The 19581-nt window shown below is 44.8% G+C and overlaps 3 protein-coding genes across 4 annotated transcripts in view; all 3 read right to left on the reverse strand.

Annotated features, from left to right (window-relative positions):
* Positions 1-1296: 1296 nt before the first annotated feature.
* Positions 1297-2873, reverse strand: CREBZF (CREB/ATF bZIP transcription factor). Its single transcript, XM_082487502.1, has one exon. It carries the CDS (start codon positions 2792-2794, stop codon positions 1859-1861), a length of 936 nt encoding a protein of 311 aa, XP_082343628.1. The 5' UTR covers positions 2795-2873; the 3' UTR covers positions 1297-1858.
* Positions 2874-6824: 3951 nt separating this feature from the next.
* On the reverse strand, positions 6825-7994 carry CCDC89 (coiled-coil domain containing 89; the record flags this gene model as incomplete). Its single annotated transcript, XM_082497166.1, has 1 exon — positions 6825-7994. The coding sequence occupies one exon, from the start codon at positions 7992-7994 to the stop codon at positions 6930-6932; it is 1065 nt and encodes a 354-aa protein (XP_082353292.1). The 3' UTR covers positions 6825-6929.
* A 4916-nt stretch (positions 7995-12910) lies between these two features.
* The window catches only part of SYTL2 (synaptotagmin like 2), a 44085-nt gene continuing 37414 nt past the window's right edge, over positions 12911-19581 (reverse strand). For both annotated transcript variants that reach the window (XM_082489848.1, XM_082489847.1), the window contains 7 exons: positions 18745-18914; positions 18046-18148; positions 17452-17622; positions 16265-16343; positions 15289-15388; positions 14327-14532; positions 12911-13331 (listed from right to left, as the gene is read on the reverse strand). In XM_082489848.1, coding sequence (XP_082345974.1) covers positions 13186-13331; positions 14327-14532; positions 15289-15388; positions 16265-16343; positions 17452-17622; positions 18046-18148; positions 18745-18914 — 975 coding nt within the window. In that variant the 3' untranslated portion in view covers positions 12911-13185. The remainder of the gene's footprint in view (positions 13332-14326; positions 14533-15288; positions 15389-16264; positions 16344-17451; positions 17623-18045; positions 18149-18744; positions 18915-19581) is intronic.

Below are 19581 nucleotides of genomic sequence, written 5' to 3' on the forward strand. Positions count from 1 at the left end.
AAACTGGTTTAGGAAAATCTATTCTTTGTGAAACCTCACTTTACATATTATCATTTTCACAAACCTTCTTCCCCCAACTGACATACATATAAACAATCTAAACATTATAATACAACTGAAAAAACAACCCACTCATCTTTTGTGATAGGGAGAAACACTGACTAGTACAAGAAAACACACGCTATTGTTTGTCAAACTATTTTTTCCCCCTATCTCAGTTAATTATGGAGTATTTTTCAAATCATTAGCCTCAAGATACCTATTTGCTCATCTCCAAACTGTGCTTAATTATATAAAGTTATAGATTTCTGGATACTGTAAGAGACTAAATTAAGAACTCTACAGTAAAATTAAGCACATGCATATACATGCAATATCTATAAAATTTAAAGCTACTTTGAAGTAACATAGGAATTTCAGTGTGCGTGAGCACAGAGATTACTTATGGGAAGCTAAAGTAACGAGTTACTTCAATGCACTGCATTCTTCAAACCACAATTCTCATTAGAGAGCCATGCAAAAAAAAAGTGACTCCTCTGCATTAGGATTCCACTGTACAGATAAAACCAGTGTTCAGGTTCTGTTTAATCGGGCAAAACTCCGCATCACGAATTAGAGCAAGCTAGAGAAGGACTTTTTAAAGGTACTGTGCATCCCTAACACTAGGCAGTATTTTAAACCAACAGGTCACAAATTCTTTTTTTTCCATTTAAAAAGCAATTTACTTACACTTTTGGGACAGTCCCCTATGATAAAAGGCTGTACATGTCACATCCCCCTTATTAGCATTTTTCCCCTTTCAGCTCATCAGATTATTTAGTTCAATAGAAAAGTCCTATTTTAAATGGCATAAGCATTTCTTTTTAAATAAAATGTAGCTCATCTATTGGCTACTATGTGCATATTCATTTATAAAAGGAAAAGAGGAAAACAGCTAATTAGAATGACATGATTGTAATTTTCACTATCAGTTATCATCCAGAGCTAGAAACATTTTGGCAGAGTAGGCCAAGGACCAGAGAAATCATTTCCTGAACCAGTCATTACAGGAGACCGGTCTAAGCAAAGCAAGCTGTCTGATACCGCATTATGGGAATATATTGATCCTTACCAGGTTGCGAGGTGGAAAACGACTGTTCTTTAACCCCTACACAACGGAGCCTGGCAGGGCAAGCACCTAAAAGAGAAACTGTCAGAGAGGTTTTAATAGTAATGTATAACTGAGATGCAGTACAATTTTATATGCATGCTTTCTTTTGCCGATCATTACTATTTTCTTAAGTCTGTCCAGTGACGATGTCTTAATGAAGTTTTTGGTTTGGTTTTCTAAGCAAGCATTTTCGGCTCCTCAGGATAAGCAGGCTAGACATTATCTGACTCAAGACCGGGTAGTCAACGTTATCTTTACTGGCAACTGCGAAGCGGAACCGAGCACACCTTCACGCGTCAGGTCGGCATGATCTTTTCACCCAAGTGCTGCAAACGGGCTCTGGCGGCACCTCTGCGTGTATATGCACGTGTCAGTTTGCACGATAATTATCGCACTGCTGTACACAGCTTTGCACGACTCTTACGCCAAACAGGCTCAGACCACTACCGTCCACACGCCAGATTTACATGACCTTTAACCAAGGCCACCATCTGGCTCCCAACGTGCCGAGATTTAATTATTTATATTTTTTTTTTTTGTTACCCTGGCCACTTACGTGCCAGGCTCCCCTCCTCTGCATCTCCCCCAATACCACCCCATCACCACTGTATTTATTCTTTTCCTCCGCACCATCGCCTGCTTCCTCCGCCGCGACGCGAGGCCCCTAGGGGCGAGACCCCCACGAGTACTTGCAGCAGGTACTTGACCCTACATTTTGAAGGAGGCCGCTGCTCGCCGAGCACAGATGGAGCAGAACTCCACCGACACCTGATCCCGGTCCACGTGGAGGCAGATCCCGCCGGGGGCCGCCCACTCCTCCTCCGTCTCCCTCACCACCGCCGCCGCCTCCTCCAGGCCGGCGGGCCGGGAGCTGGGCAGGGCGTAGTCGTGGTCGCTGCTCTCGCCGGCGGGCTGGAGGTGGTGGTGGTGATGGCGGCGGGGGCTGCCCGTGTCCCTGAAGAGGCTGGTGCTGAGCTGCAGCCCGCCGGCGCGGATCCCGGCCAAGCGGCTCAGGAGCTGCCCTAGAGCGCTCTGGTTAGCCAGCACGGCCCGCAGGTAGCTGCTCTCCCGCTCCAGCTCTCGCAGGCGGCGGCTCAGGCCGCGGTTGCGGTCCCGCAGCTGCCGGTTCTCAGCAGCCAGGCCCTGCAGGCGGCTCTCCAGCCCCAGCACGTACTGCTTCTTCTTCAGCCGGTTCAGCCGCGCCGCCGCCGCCGCCTTCAGCCGGTTCCCAGCCCCGCCGTTCCTCCGCCCGGCCGCCGCCGGCCTCTGGCCCTGGCCCGGCGGGGGAAGCGGCTCCGGTTCCCCACAGAAGCAGCCGCTCAGCTCGGCGTCCAGGTCCCAGTCCGGCCGGGCCGCCTCCAGCAGGTCTCCCAACTCCAGCCCCGGGAACCAGTCCTCTTGCTCCCACACCTCCAGCGGGCCACCGGGCGCCTCCGCTTCCTTCTCCTGCCGCCGCGGCTCCAAGGCGCCCGCCTCCCGCCGCGGCGGCTGCTGTTGTTTGGGCCGCGCGGGGCCCGGATCCCCTTCCCCGCCGCCATCCCGCCCTCTCGGGGCCTGCCCCGCGCCGGCGAGCGGCCAGACGGCGCCCGAAGGGCTGGCTCCGCCGGAGGAGGCCGCCAGCAGCTGGGTGAGGCTGTGGCGCATGGCGGTCGCGGCGGCGGGCGAGGGGCCCGGCGGGACGGGCGAGAGCCTGAGGAGAGCGGCGGGAGGCTGCGGCCCGGCGCTGCCGCCGCGGGGGCTGTCGGGAAGCGGCGCGCTGAGGGGAGGGGGCGCCGCGCCACTGCGCCCGCGCGCGGGAAAGCGGCGGCTCTTGCGGGGTGGGGGCTGTCAGGGGATGTGTGTGTTTAAGGAGGTGGGGGGGGGGGGGGGGGGATGTTGAGGGGGTGTGTGTGAGGAGACTGTGTGTGTGAAGGTCGTTTGGGGGGGTAAGAGACGGGGGTTGTGTGTGTGTGTGTGAGGGTTGTTTGGGGAGAGTGAGGGGAGTGTGTGAGGGGTGTTTGGGGGGAGTGAGGGGAGTGTGTGAGGGGTGTTTGGGGTGTGTGTGAGGGGATGTGTATGTGAGGGAGGTTGGGAGGGTGAGGGCTGTGGGGGGGTTTGGGGGGGTTGAGGGGCGGGTGTGGGGAGGGGGATGAGGGTTGTGTTGTGTGTGAGGGTTGTTTGAGGGGGGCGAGGGGGGGATGTGTGTGTGAGTCAGGAGGTGGGGGGGTGTATGGGGGGAGTGAGGGGAGGGGTGAGGAGGGGTTGGGGGGGGTGCCTGCGGGTGAGGGGATCATAGAATCATAGAATCGCTGAGGTTGGAAGGGACCTTTAAGATCATCAAGTCCAACCATTAACCTACCCTGATAAAAACACCACCACTCCTAAACCATGTCCCTAAGCACCTCATCTACCCTTTTCTTAAACACCTCCATGGATGGTGAATCCACCACCTCTCTGGGCAGCTTATTCCAATGTTTAATAACCCTTTCAGTGAAAAAATGCTTCCTAACATCTAATCTAAACCTGCCCTGACATAACTTGAACCCATTTCCTCTTGTCCTATCACTTGTCACCAGGGAGAAGAGGTCAGCTCCCATCTCTCTAAAACCTCCTTTCAGGTAGTTGTAGAGGGTGATAAGGTCTCTCTTCAGCCTCCTCTTCTCCAGGCTAAACAACCCCAGATCCCTCAGTCGTTCCTCATAAGGTTTGTCCTCCAGACCCTTCACCAGCTTTGTAGCCCTTCTCTGGACACGCTCCAACACCTCAATGTCCTTCTTGTAGTGAGGGGCCCAAAACTGAACACAGTACTCGAGGTGAGGCCTCACCAGTGCCGAGTACAGGGGGATGATTACTTCCCTAGTCCTCCTCACCACACTATTCCTGATGCAGGCCAGGATGGTGTTGGCCTTCTTGGCTGCCTGGGCACACTGCTGGCTCATGCTCAGCCGGTTGTCCACCAACACCCCCAGGTCCTTTTCTGCCAGGCAGCTTTCGAGCCACTCCGCCCCCAGTCTGTAGCGCTGCATGGGGTTGTTGTGACCCAAGTGCAGGACCCGACACTTGGCCTTGTTGAACCTCATACCATTGGCCTCAGCCCATCTGCCCAGCCTGTCCAGATCCCTCTGCAGAGCCAATCTACCCTCAAGCAGATCAACACGCCCCCCCAGTTTAGTGTCGTCTGCGAACTTACTGAGGGTGCATTCGATCCCCTCATCCAGATCATTGATAAAGATATTAAAGAGAACGGGCCCCAGCACCGAGCTCTGGGGGACACCACTCGTGACTGGACACCAACTGGATTTAACTCCATTTACCACCACTCTCTGGGCATGGCCATCCAGCCAGTTTTTTATCCAGCGAAGAGTATACCTGTCCAGGCCATGAGCAGCCAGTTTCTCCAGGAGAATGCTATGGGAAACGGTGTCAAAAGCCTTGCAAAAATCCAGGTAGATAACATCCACAGCTTTTCCCTCGTCCACCAAGTGGGTCACCTTGTCATAGAAGGAGATCAGGTTTGACAGGCATGACCTGCCTTTCACAAAGCCATGCTGACTGGGCCTGATCACCCTGTTCTCTTGCATGTGCCGTGTGATGGCACTGAGGATGATCTGCTCCATGACCTTCCCAGGCACCGATGTCAGACTGACTGGCCTGTAGTTCCTTGGATCCTCCTTCCGGCCCTTCTTATGGATGGGTGTCACATTTGCCAACCTCCAGTCAGCTGGGACCTCCCCGGTTATCCAGGACTGTTCATAAATGATGCACAGTGGGCCGGTGAGCACTTCCACCAGCTCCTTCAGTACCCTTGGGTGGATCCCATCCAGCCCCATAGATTTGTGCACCTCCAGGTGCTGAAGCAGGTTCCTCACCATTGTGTGAGGGTGTGTGTGAGTGAGGGTGTGGGGGGATTGTGTGGGGTTTGTGATGGGGGTGTGTGTGAGAGAGGCATGTGTGAGTAGGGGGTGGGGGTGCATATGAGGGGGGGGTCTCTCACCCACAGACACGGCCAAGAAGAGGGAAGAGATATGTCCCTGGGGCAGTGGTGTTTTGGGGGCTTTCCTGCTGGACCATGGACTGCGGCAGGGGCTGGGCTGGGTGCGTGTGGGGCTGTTCTGTCACACAGCAACTGGGTGACTCCTGCCCAGATTTAGGCTATTTAGGTACCTGGTTTTAGGCACTCTTGCAGACACCAGAGAGAAATGGGCACACCTTGCTGCATATCGACTAATTAAAACAGAGCAGCCAACTCAAGTCCTACTTGTTCCTTCCTACTTGTGTCCTGTCCTCTCAGACCCCAGCCCTAGTTTGTAGCCTGGGTCAGTTGGTGTTTACACTGCAGATGCCTGCATTTAGGGTAATTTAATGTGCATGTGGGGTCGGCACATTAGGGGGAAAAGATAGTTGAAGAGTAGGAGGATGTGGTCCATAAAACTGGTGTGGAATGACACCTTTAGGAACCACGATCTAAAAAAAGGCTGTGTTCTGTCGTGGAGCAGTACGTCTCACCTGGCTTTGTTCAAGGAGAGTCCAGAGAAGTTCAGAAAACAAGTCTGTTGAGAGCTACTACTTACTTAGAAGCAGCAACATCTGGTTCAGTAAGTCCTTGAGATGAACTCGTCACAAGCTGGAGGAATCTTCTGGCCATTTCTGTGCACTTCTGAACATGTGGCTCAGCAGATACCAAGTTTAATGCAGTGCTGCTGCTGCTCTGTAGGTGCTCAGGCCCAAGAGCTACCCAAACAACTACCCCAGGGCTGCATTACCCCACCGTATGTATACACATGCACATGGGAAAGAACCTGGAAAGCTCTTCAGGCAGTTGCCTATGGCCCAGGTGGGGATGCCATTTGGCCCATCATGTTTTGGGTTTTTTTGTTGGAGAGTTCAAAAACAGGAGCTGAAACTCGGCAGCCAAAACCTCCTCTTTGACTGGGTGAGAGGCAAGAGAGAGTGCTGACAGGAAAGGGAAGGATTTTTTTGTCAAAAATTGTCACACATGCACCCTTCCATTTTGTGCATCATAACTATTTTCTCTACAGAAGACACCTAAAACCAAGAAAACTTAAATGGTCAGAACATCTAGAACCTCAACCTGTTTCAAAGACTGTTGAAATCACCCAAAGACCTGACAATTTATTTTGAGCTGAACAGGGATATAAATAATGCTATGGCATTCAGTCTGGAGAAGAGAAGGCTCCGGGGAGACCTTATTGCAGCCTTCCAGTACCTAAAGGGGGCCTACAGGAGAGCTGGGGAAGGACTTTTTACAAGGGCATGTAGTGATAGGATGAGGGGGAATGGCTTCAAACTGGAAGAGGGGAGATTTAGAGTAGGTATCAGAAAGAAATTTTTCACTTTGAGGGTGAGGAGGCACTGGCCCGGGGTGCCCTGGGAGCCCCCATCCCTGGAGGTGTTCAAGGCCATAAATTAAAATTTATGATACAGCACAGGTTAGGACCAAATAAATCAAATTAACGTTTTACGTTTTCCACCCTAATCTGTCATGTCACAGGTTTGACTAGTTCATAGTCCCATCTTGGGACTATGGGCCCACCTCTCCAGTTCAACAATCCTCGTTCAGATTTAACAGTGTAGAGCTCTTACTTAGGTAAAACTGTAACAACAACAACAAAAAAGGCTAGAGAACAGTCTTTTGAGGAGGATTTAAGCTGGTAAATACGTTACAGAGAAATCAGAAGATGGTCTCTGTCAGAAGATGGTCTGATGGAAAGGAACAGAATGCAGTGGTGTGTTACAGTAGAGGCACCTGCTGAAACAAGAACAGAGGCGAAGGCTGCAGTTACGCAATAAAATGACGGAGTTTGACATTCAGGGCTTTTTCTTTACTCAGTAAATCCATACTGTGCTTTCTGTAAGCGTCGAACTGCAGCGAGAGCTCATTGTATGCCTGCTTGCTGCTTTCGAGCTGTTGTTGGAGCTCTTGGACCTTCAGATCATTGTCCACTGCTGCTGCCTCTTTCATGAGGTGCTTTCTTGCTCTCTGCCTGGCTTTTTGCACAGTCTCCAGCTTCTTTCCCAGCTGCTCCATTTCCCGTTGCTTATCTTGCAGAGCTTTGCCCTGCTCCATGGCCAGGTTCAGTAGTTGCTCTTTCTCCTCGTTGGCCCTCACCAGCTTGGCCTGGAGCTCGCTGCCCTGAGCCCACTGCTGACTTTCTGTGTGCTGTAGCTGCGCAACAGTTTGTTGGTGCTTCTCCTGCAGGCATTGCAGCTGGTTTTTTAGTGAATCGACTTCCCAGGCGTAGGCACTCGCTTGCTGGCTCTGAGCTTCCAGCAGCTCCTTTTCTCTCTCCTGGGCTCTGCAGCTCTCAGAAGCACATTTCTCCTGGAGGGACTCTAACTGCTGCGAGAGCTTTCTGGCCTGGGCAGCGAGCTGGAGCACGTCAGCTTCCTTCTCCCTCACAGTCTGGCTGAAGAGCACTTCGTTCTCTTGCCGCAGGCGCTTGTTCTCCTCCAACAGCTGCACATGACGTTTCTTATGTTCGTTCTTGAACTGGATCATTTTTTCATGGTTGTTGGCCAGATCCTTGAAGCGCTCCTCCAATTGCTGGATCCGTTGGCTCTGGGTTTTCATTTTCACAGCATCCTCTTTCCTCAGTTTCTCCAGCTCCATGTTGAGCTGCTCCAGGTCTCTGCAGCGTTTGCATGCATCGTCTGCTTTTTTCTTCAGTATACAGATAAGGTGATGCTGCTGTTCTAGGTATGAATGCAGCAGTGCCTTCTCGCTGTTCTTCTCTTCAGGGCTCTCATGGAGTTCCTCCAGGCCTTTTGGCAGATCTTCCATGTCTTTGCCTATCTCTGGATTGCTTGAGTTGACCATCTCTGCCTCTCTCTCATCCTGAGCCATGGAGCCCCTGTCTCACACAAAGAGGAGATAAAATTTTATAGTGACCGCTTCTCTAAGTAACCTTCAGCATAATTTAACAGTACCCAGTGGCTGTGGGGCCAACACCACTGCGATAAGCTGGTAGAGCGTCTCTGGAAGTCCAGAGACCGGTGTGAGGGGACAGGAGCTCCCAGAACCATGGGTGGCCTGGAGCCCTCCCCACCTGCTTCAGCTGGGCAGACTGAGAAGGGTGCCAGGCTGGATGATGCAGGAGCAAAGAATGTAGGCTTAGTATTTATGCGAGCCTATTCATTTGCTGATTACTAGCTTTGCTAATTATTCTTTCTCAAAGCGCTGTTGTTGTAGCTACAAGAAGTACTATTATATTTAGGTAAAAACCTTCTAAGCGATAAAGCTGTTAATAATGCCTTAAGCAATCCTTTTCCTCTGCCTTTGTTTTCTCCTTCAGATCTGGTAGTACAAATACAAGTAAAACACATTACATCAAACTTCTAATTGATTTTTTTAGATTTTAATAGTATATTGCTCATTAAAAATAACTGAATAGCCTCATCTTGTGCTTAGCGATTTATGAATAAAATAAAAGATCTATACAATGCTCATAATTACTGAATACCCTGTGGTATGACAGCTTTATGCCTGGAGGAATGGTTCATCATTTGAGTTTTGACACTGATTTGCTGCATTATTTTAGGCATGTAATTTCAAAAGTCTGTTTCCTCCTATAAAATAAGGGAAAAACAAATATTACATTGGCACCAGAATCATTATTGATATCTAATGATACAGCACGCTACCCACACGTATGAAAAGTTAGCCTAAAACTGATCTATGAGTTTTGCATTCAGACACAGACCTGGAGATACACAGCACATGAAACTGCACGCCGACAATCGGGTTGTGTGAATCCCTGAGCTTTGACTGGACGTGGGAAGGAACAAGCTTAAAGGAAGGACAAAAAATAACGTACAACTGAAATAAGCTAAGGCGTGTGAAGCCGGGGCAGTCTCAGAGCTGCACGGCGCTGACCGTCGGTAGGGACGCTAACCCTGTCTCTGCCGTCCTGCACTCCCCCACAGCTGTTGCTCCCTTGGATCCCACCAAAACATTTGGAAATAATGGCGGAGAGGAGGAAGGACTAAAAAGTTCAGGCCATCCAGTGGAGAGACAATGAAGAGCAGCATTTAACAGGAGAAAGGTGTTTTCTTACCTGGTGTTTTCTTTCCCCTGTTTGTTGCCACTCCTGCTGTGGGGTTTCTGTCTCCATGGAGATAAGAGGCTGAATCCCGTCACCCCAGAGCTTGTGCCTTCATCCGGGCCGGCTGGGACTGGGCCACCCCACAAGAGAGCAGCTGGAAGAGCTGGGAGTGTTTCTTAGCAAACAAACATTGCTGACGCTCTCAGAAGCGCCCCGATTTGGCAGAGGATTTCCAGAAGTCTCTCTGGTCTCATGCCTTGCGTGTGCCAGAGATCAGAATAGCGGGCTCCAACCTGCTCAGAACATGCTGAAGGTCCGCAGTAAGTAAAGACACAGCCCTTACCCTGAACAACCTGCATCTTATTCAGCAGTTAGTGAAGAATCTGGCAGATAGGATGGAAAAGGGGAAAAAAAATCGGAGCTGTAAGAAAAAAAAAAAAAAGTCAAATGCAGGTTTTGCTGACTCCACTGGAAAAGGATACAAAGCAAAGAGGAGTGAGTGATGTGGGTAAAGTATTTGAAGCCAAGAAGACAATGAGGGCGCAGTACCAGATCCTTCAAAATGGGTGAAATCAAAGCGATGCGAGTCACCGCACCAGCTCAGGCTTATGCAGAAATGGTAGGTAGAAAAAGGAATGGGAGGGTTCTGAACACGGAGCATGAAAGGAGAGCTGCGACTTTGAAGCCCGGTTTATAGGAAGGAAAGATGGTGTAATTTACATATATGTGTACCAAAAAAATGCCATTCCAGCCTAAAGCAAAGATGAGCTTGTGAAGTGAACAGTAAGGGGGAGTGGTGTGTTTCTCCTGTTTGTTTCTCTGGGCAAGGATGAATATACATAAAGACATTTTAGCACTATGGCTGCTGTGTCATAAAGGTGAATGGGGATTAAGAATCAAAGCAAAGCTATTAATTTATCAAACTGCCCTTTAGTGAGTAACTAACTGTACCCCATTAAAGTTTCAGTTATGGAGGACTAAAACCTTTCGACTGTGGAGCGAAGAAACTAGTTTCTTGAAACTTTTTGTCCTAATCGACTCCTTAAACTTGCATTTCTCTTTCACCATATTATTGATCTGGAAGGTACTGCTGTAGGTAGGAATGACTAGGAATTTGGCGGAAAGATGTATTTATTATGTAAACCATGTTTAGAGGAATGTCAAAAAATACCAGTAACTTTTTAAAAAAAGTACATTTTGCATTACTTTAGGTGGATGTTTTCAATACAGAATCCCTGCTGGTTTACATGATTAGATGCAGCCATTACCTTCAAGCACCTCTTTTAATAAATCAACATAATATCCTTTAGCAGGAGGTGAAATTGTAATGTTTCTACTCTATAATTAAATCCTACAGCATGCATAGGGTGATCAAAGTACTTTTTCCACGGATAAAGCAGCTTGGTTTGTAATCTTTCCTTCTACTGAAGTTCAGCTTACCAGGACAGCTTTGACTTTTCTTGTGTATGACAAGAGTTAAAAAAAAAAAAAAAAAAGAAAAGATAAGCACAGGTGCTAAAGCTCTGTTGAAAATCTTTAAGATCTATAGCTTGATGCAGACACACCATGATAACAATGACTTTAAAATATCAAGCATTGTTAAGCGTTGGTATACTTTTCACAGATACTGCTGTGACTGCCTCTACTGACCTCTGGTAAAATTGGAAGCACGAGGAAGACTCACTGGTGTGTGGTGACAGCTGTCCTTATAGGTTTACCTGTAGTAGTCTCCATTTTCTGCATATTCTGAAAAAAGGTATTAAGCTGGGGAGGAATACTGAATTTTTGTACTAAAGGGCCCATTTTTGTTACTTGTCTCAGTTTCTTGGTTAATCTAGATGAGTACACAATACTGCAGTGCCATTAGTTTATAACACTAATTAATTACAAGTGCAGTGCACAAGTAAATCTAATGTTCACGTTTCAGGTAGTTTTTTTAAATTTAAATCTAGTTTTGATCCCTTTAGTGTAGCAGTAAGCAGCATCTTTTGAGATACTGACAAAGCGCTGTGTCTGGCTCTAGGAGGGTTCGAGAGCAGTGAGACAGAAGATGTTCTACTTGGCCAAAAGCCAAAGAGATGGATACTGTCACAAACCAAACATTTGATTTTGATGCTAGTCAAGTTTAACTGTCAAAGTTTTGTACAGTGTAGAAAGACAGCAGAGTGCCTGCAGATCTAGAGCCTCCTGACCCCATCCCTACAGCTGAAGTCCCAAAGCTGTTTTGACACAGCAATATGTATTTAAGCTTCACAGGAAATGCAACAACAACCAAAAAACTTTAGGCCTGTGAAGTTGTAGGTCATGTTCACAGCAACCTACTTTTTCAGGTGAAAAGGGATTCATATAGGCAGTGAATACAAATAAATGAGGTGCCTCTCTGCTTTTCCAGACTCACCACCCTTTCCGAGGTAGCTGTTTAAGAATACTGTACCATTTAAATACAAATACCTTGTTTCGAAGTACAGTACACACGCTGTTCCCCAGTCACACAAGAATAACCTTGTGTCTGTATCTGGCAAAGCAGAATCTGTAGAAACACCAGCAGCAATAAGGTATCAAGCCTGACAGCTGCTTTTGGCATCGGTAATCTCCCCAGGCTGCCTGCCTGATGAGAGGGAAAGCGGGTTCCCCAGCAGGTTAAAGAGCGCCTTTCCTTTTTTCCATTCACAGCATATAATAAATACTGAGGAGCTTTTAAATGTCTCTGATTAAATTAAGCAACTGAGTCAGAGCTGTGAGGAGCCCCCTTCTGTCTGCTCTGGTGCAAGATTTCACCATCTGTTAGACTTACACACTTGGAGCAAATAAACATGTGTTTATTGTCCGAAATGTTCTGTCTGCATTTTGTTATATCACATGCTGAATCGCTAACATAAAGCACTGCATTTTAATAAACAATGAATTCCTATTTAGCTTTAATAGGCCGCTTTTATTTTTTTTTTAAAAAAGTAATACATTCTGTATTTCATGCATTTATCTTTCTCTAGTAGCATGCATTCCTACAGGTTATGCGTCCCAGTCCTATTTGCTATGGTGCAAAGCCCGCGGACACCACGACCACCGCCATCCCACCGTTCTCCTAACGGTGGCGCTCAAGCACAGATAAATTATTTCCTGCGTACACCCCCAAGCTGATAGATACGGTACAGGCGAGTATGCTTTACAGAATAAATACCCAACACGCGTGTTATCGCTAAAATTGGCAGGTTTAGATTCGCTAGAGTAGCATTTGAATAAAAAAAAAAAGTTTGCCCCCTATGCCTTCAGCATTTAAGGGTGAGGTTCGTATACGAGCAAGACAATGCATGTAAGCAAACTTTTTATTACCCTGATTTCTTATAGTACATTGGAATGAAGTCCTCTGCACCTCGCAGAATAGGACACCCACAGTACCACTTCACGTAATGCCTCTTTCCTTATAGAAGTGACTTCCATATCCTAGAGACGTACAACTACACATAAAGGAACTTTAAAAAAAAAAAATTCCTCATGCTCATACTCCTTGCTGGAGAGATCTGACATGCTGTACTGGAGGTTACAGACACTGACTAATGAGCGTGAAGGCAATGCACCCTCCTATCTTATTAATAATGATCCATGAGCAATCCGAGCAGTGTACAGAAAGAGTTGACTTGTGCCTTTTTTTTTTTTTTCCTGTAATTTAGATCTATATACGGGATCAGCAACGCTTCTGTTCGGCAATGCAAGCCTCCAGGTACCACAGCTACCTCTACCACTGAATTCTGTAAGTGCCTTCTTTCTTGAAGTCATTGTCAGTGAATACAAAATAAAAGAATCCCTGAAATTTACATAGTAATCTGCAGGCAGAAGTTTAATTTGAAATACGAAGTGACATTTGACAGTACAAAACCAAAACAGCAACAGAGTGGAGACTGTCAAAAGAGCTACTGTGTTCTTCCAAGTCTCACCCCCACACCTTTAATTTAATTCCCAACGTTTCTTTTTGATGCTAGCAATTAAAACACCACCTCATTTTGTCAATTTTGCCACCATTAGCATCCTGAGAGGGAGAGTATCTTCTATCCATGTGTTTGGCGAGTTTATCATCTTCTCCCAAAGGGCGGATTCCTCTGAGGTAGAATCCATCCAGTCCACTGCAGTTCCATAGCTTTTTCCTAGAAAAACATCATGTTTGAGAGAAACGTTACTTAATATGCTGCAGAGCTGAGAGCAGACAAGCAAATTTGCCTGTCTTCTAGAACAGTTTCACCTCCTCAGGTAGCTGACCTAGTTCTTTGAAGATCCAATTCTACATTTTTACACTTGAACAATTCTGTCAAATACAATGAACAACAGTTTCACAGGGAAACTTCATCTTTCTCCATTTTTTTTTCTCCTTGTTATCCTTAGCCTTTTTTCTACAATCCCAAGGAGAAAGATGTATGGGCGATTAACATCTGAGAGGGTTTAAGAATAAAACAGGACACTGATTTTGAACTGAAATACAACCTTGGGTACTCTAAAATTCAAATTGGGATTTACTATCCTAATTTATATTTTAGGTTATTTTGGTGGTGTTAATTTTGGAAGAGTCATTTTTTCTTGCATTTGCTTGAAAAGACTCCAAATGCATCCTCCCCTCAGACCAGAGAAGGCAATGAGAGGGGCAAATACAATGATAGGGAAAACATACAATTCTATCTGCACATCTTATATTGCTATAAACTTGTTTGCATTTGTAAGTTTTCTTATCCAATGTCTTCACATCTTATCACGCGTTCCCGGTCCATCCTTTTAGCTCCACTCAATAACGTCTGTACACCACATAACCAGTTTTTGCATGTGTGAGTTTGTAAGATGTTATCAAGATTTTGGGTGCAGGAATAGCATATTCTTGTACTTCAAACAGTACCAGGTACAACATATGGGCAGACAAAGGTTTAGTTCTAATACTTCTTCTTACTTGTCAGTCATCCTAACCCCCACCACACTGCTGTTACTTAAATGTCAGGACCTGCAGTGAAGAATAGGTAAGTCACTGAATGAAACCCTTCAGTAAATAACTGAAAGGCTGTTCAGTGATCTTTGCAAAAAGAGAAGGAACGGAAGAGGAACAAAAGTAGAGACTGTATTTTTTAAATTAAGGATTAGTGTGTTAATTGTCCAGTACCTGTTCCGAGGCCTATCCTGAGACCTCCCAGAAAGTGGTTGGCTAGTTTGTTGTGATCCCAGACTGTGAGTTCTATGCAGGCTTCTTTCAAATCTTCGGGTCTAAAGCCATCGTAGACCATGGTGTGGTTGAATACTGGGTTTGTAGTTTTTGCCACAGTTCTTGTTTTCTGGCGACTTTTTCTGCTAGTATCTGGAAGAATGGTACTTCAGAAAGAAAAAGCGTTGTCAGTTTGCACTTGCCCAGCATAGCCTGCACTAAACATACTGAATAGACAAAAACTACTAATTAAAACTGTCCTTTGCTGTTAGAATGTGACCGAAGATGCATTAGCAGCATGGAGATGAAGTCAAAGGTCGTATTCTCAGTCCCTTCCAAGAAATACTGGCAGCATGTATCCACCCTTGTTCTTCAGAGGATGAGCAGGAAGGGGAAGTTGGGTGGGGAAGAGGCATAAGTGAGTTTATTTGCTGTATTATCACTAATGACGCTGAAACCTTTTTGTTGCTGCCACAGATTTCTCAACCGTCTTGTTATTCTTGTCTCTTTATATTTCCAGTCCGTATGTGGAAAGGAAGGAGGAAGAAATACAGCCGTGCTTCTCGCTTCTCTCCCCTCCCACGATTTGCTAAGCTAAACCATACGCTTGCACAAAACATGCTTTGTTTAAATGCAAATAAAAGGAGGCAGAGTTTTTGACTAACCCTTCCACCAAATAACTTGAGCAGAGAAAACTAAAGAGTAGCAATTACACAGTTCTCCCAGTATGATTTACTTGGTGGAATATACCCAGCACCTTGAAGCTGTAAACCCAGCACAACAATTTGCATTACAATGAAGGAGAATCAGAAAGTAATTAGGTGGGTTTTAATTTGAATGTAGAAAAATGGAGACAAGATAAGAAAGCACAACAGTAGCATCATTAGGCCACCATGTTTGATGACTCCACCCACAGTTCTTACCACTTAATGAAAGAGTTGAGCCTGCTGCCTCTCAGAAGAGGAAGGTCATGGCATTCCTTCACCCAGATGTGGACCTCACCAGTAGATAGAGTCTTCTTGCCTGTAAAAATAAAAGAAAACATCCGATTAAGCCTTGTAGACCCCTTTTAAAGTTCTATGATGCAGCAGTTCCTGCCCATTTGTAGCAGTGATATTCGTCCTGGATTCTCATTATCTCACATCTTAATTCAACATTCCTCGTGATACTCTTGAAGCTGCAATCTTCATCCCATCAAAGTACTGCAAGATCGCATCATGTCTGTATTCCTACAATGACAATTTCTTCTGTTACAACTAAACAAATACATGCTACCGGTCTTCTCTTTCCAAGTCTCCTAGATAAGGAGATCAGCTTGTCTTCAGTCTATGTGATGTCAGCATTCATTGCTGCTTGTACTTTCCAGTAAGCTCCTTTGTGCTCTTAATATGTTTGACTCTTATTGACTGACTGACTGGATTAAAGACCTGACTCCACTGTCACATCGGCCAGTTATCAGTCGCCACACAAGATTAAACTAAACAGATCACACTGCTATGAAGTGCTGCGTTCTAAATACTTACTGCTATTTTCTGCTTCTAATATTGCTTGAATTTCGTGTGTTGTCACTGTTTATTTATCAAATCACAGCACCTGCCTGATGATTTATAATCTCTAAAATTATTAGTGAGAAAACAGAATTTTGTTACACATACAGACTGCATTATAAATCAAAGACTATAACAATAAGGTTATTTCTTCTGTAGTAACATTAACAATGAAAGATCCTAAAGTGATCTTTGGATCCCAAACTGAATTCATGACCACAGTGACTTAATCCTCTAGAAGAAAAACTAAATTCTACATTCATGTTAAAACAAGATGTCAGGGTTTGTAAAGAAAAAAGGAGAACAAAAATCCCAGAGGCCTGACAAACTCAAGCAAAGCAGCAATGCATACCTCCAACAGGGTGTGGGACATACTGGAGGGCCAGTTTCATCTCCCCTCTGTTTTCTAGTTCAAGAGCCATTGTTGAAGTCTGAAATTTAAGAAAAAAATCCCACAAATCTCAAACCTTGCAGTTTATGCACACAGTTTCCCATGCAAAGTTTTCCACTGAAACAAACTTGACTTTTATATGAGGCAGGGTTTTTTCTCGTTTCTTTATCCATTAGCCTTCCTTCAGTTTTGCAGGACATAAGAGATTCTAGGGCAAGTTTAACCACTTGACATTGCCTCAGATATGCAGCTATTCCACTAAAGCAGACAACAAGACCCAGGAGAGGCCAAAAGACACTGAGGGCACATCTTTTCCACAGTTGTACACTTATTTAAGACTAGAACATATGCTCGTTCTATCAGGAAGCTTACTCTTTGTGCAACAGAAAGTGGAATTTATTAAACTCATTTCTGTAGGAATGTTTTGATCTAAAAATCAGCCTCAGCAAGAGTTATCTTGTGAAAAGGCACAAGGATATGTCACCACTTCATAGAGTCATGGACCATCTGTAGGTGGAACGTCGCACCCGTTCACATTTGGTTACATTTACCTACCCAGAACAGTTTTAAAATCAGTCGAATTAAACTACTGCTAAAGACTACCATGACATTCCTGTTTTGTTCTACAGGTTATAAAACTTTGGATTGAGGTAATTTTGGAATGAACTAATGAAGTAAATTTGGGGGGGGGGGCACACATAAAAACAACAAAAGAAACAAGAACCTCTGGCAGTGGCTTAGCTAAAAGTTTAGCTTTTGACTGAAACCCGTTAACAAACAAGAGGCATACAGACATAGAAGACATAATTACATCTGATATTAAAATGTTGCTGCACTTGCTCCATATTCTCAGGAGGTTTGCTTCATATTCAGGGAACAAGTGTCTTCAGGTATCTGTGGCAGCAACATGACGTAGGTGAAAAATACCTTGAAATTCATATTCCTTAGACTATGAGAAAGTTTGTCCTGCTATAATAGCTAGCTATTTACTAGACTAATAGAAACCTCAGAACTGTATGTTCCATTCACCAGTAAAGAGGTATTTATGATTATAACTACAACAAAAACCACAGAACACACAAGACCAGGCCTAAATAACGACTTTGTTTTGCATTTACACAGCAGAAAATACAAAACAGCTAACCCACCCTTGGCTTGAGTGGAAACCAGTTGATCTGCTTGTTGGATTTATCATTCCAGTCCCAGGTTCCCAAATCCAGCTCCACTTCACCAAGGAAGCTATTCCTCCCGAAGGTATCATTGTGCCAGACAGAGATATTAAGGCTTTGGTTCTTTAGGAGACCCTTCTCAATTTTATACTGCCAGAAGAAAGAAATGAGGAAAAAAAAAAAGTTAAAACAAGCTGGATTTTCATCAATACTGTGTCTGAAAGCGACAACGTTAGAGAAAAACTCGTCTGCATTTATGCATCCGTAACCGCTCACTTTATTTCAAAGCAAAACTCTCTTCATGTTTGACTTTTTATTTCAAGCACCTTAAGCTCATATTTAGCTTCTGTTTGTTTGCAAGAAGTATACAGCCATCAGTGTTCTCAGTGCTGTATCCAGAGTACACTGCAGAGTTAACCTATCAATGGAAGGACACAGGTATTTCTACAGAGCAATCCATCTCATCCTAACACAGATGTCTCCTCTGAGAGCATCTGGACCTGTGCCTAAAAGGTAAAGTTCCTCAGACTTCATGCATACAGTATTTCATGTCCAGTAATAGTTGATAAATACCCGCAGTATTTCATTATAGACTGGATTAAAAGTTTTCTTCTTCACAGAGGTCTTCCGTTTGCCCAGCTTGTATTTCTCTGGAAGCAGGTAGGTCTTTACATACCTAAAATTTAGACAGGCTGATTAGAAGAGCAAAAAAACCCCACCCTTTCCAACTTCCCCTTCCAAAACACACAAGTATTTGCTTGTAAAGTGAAAGAAATCCACTCAACTAGCCATTATGTTGTTCAGCTTGTTATATTTAAGAAATGGAACAGCAGTGGTGAAGTATAACTATAGTTTCCGATGTAGGACATTAACCTCCTTCTACCAGGAGAGAATCTGTTGAAATGTCTCCTCAACACATAGAAATATAGAATATTTAACTACAGTATACCTAGATGTCATATTTATAGGCTCTAATCCTATTGAAAACTTATCAAAACAGGATTTACCATCTGGAAAAGTTGAATTTTCAAAGAGAATTTCATATTCTTAAAAGTTTGAGCTTCCCATGTTAATATAAGAACCAATCTATGGTGGCAAGTCTATATTCAGTTCAGAGTAGAAAACCCCGTAGAGCTTTTTATAGCCTCTTCAGTTATTTATTGGGTTGTTTACTCCAACAGGTTATAGAGAATGAAAACTGATTTTTTTTTTCCATTTTCACATTAAAACAAAAAACTTCCATTAGGAAATAAATATGTTCTCTGTACTTACGGGTCTGAACGCTGTCGCTTAACATCTGCCACTGCCAAGTCTTTACACTGGCAAATAAAAATGTGGAGCTCGTTCAGCTGTTCTACGTAATCAATAGCAAACTGGATGTTGCCCTTCACATCAACATTGCCAAAGTCTGCACTATAGATGCTCATTAAACTGCCGCTCACCTGTGTCATACAAGAACAGAAAAATTTTCCAGGCGTTGCATTTTACCAAACACTTCAAGATTAGGGTAGAAGTTGCGCTCAGAATTCAGACAGTAAAGAAATCAACTGTGTCCCTTTAGATTTAGTAACGAAATGTAGCGGACACTATTACACAAACTTCTCAGCAAGCAGCTTAACAAAAGTTATTTGTAAATCAAAGGTGTTAGGCCAGGTTTTCTACAAAAAAATTGGATGCATTTATTGCATTGAAATAAAATGATAGGATGCTGTAGATATGGAGATTGCCTGTGATCAGGTCCTTGACATATTACTTATATATCTCTTGAGCTGATCTTCCTTGCAGAAGGCAGAGCCTACGGGTTTAGGACAACAGGCCTTCTGAAAATACCAACAAAAAGATTAGTGATAAAGCCTATATGACTGAATTACATACCAAAAGAAAACACTGAAAATTAAATACTACATGTGTAAAAAGAGAAGGATGTACAACCTTTTTTTTTAATCTCAATATCCTTCCCCAAAATTCTACTTTTCCCCATAAAGTCCACATAAACTAATGACTTTTGGTTAGCTAGTTCATGGACTTAATTACATACCCCACACACCAACACTGTTTCTTTCTTTCACTTATTTCTATCCTCCCTTCTCCTTTTCTAAATGTTTGTTC

This window comes from Vanellus vanellus (genome assembly GCF_965231255.1).
Source record: "Vanellus vanellus genome assembly, chromosome: 1".
NCBI classification, from domain to species: Eukaryota; Metazoa; Chordata; class Aves; order Charadriiformes; family Charadriidae; genus Vanellus; species Vanellus vanellus.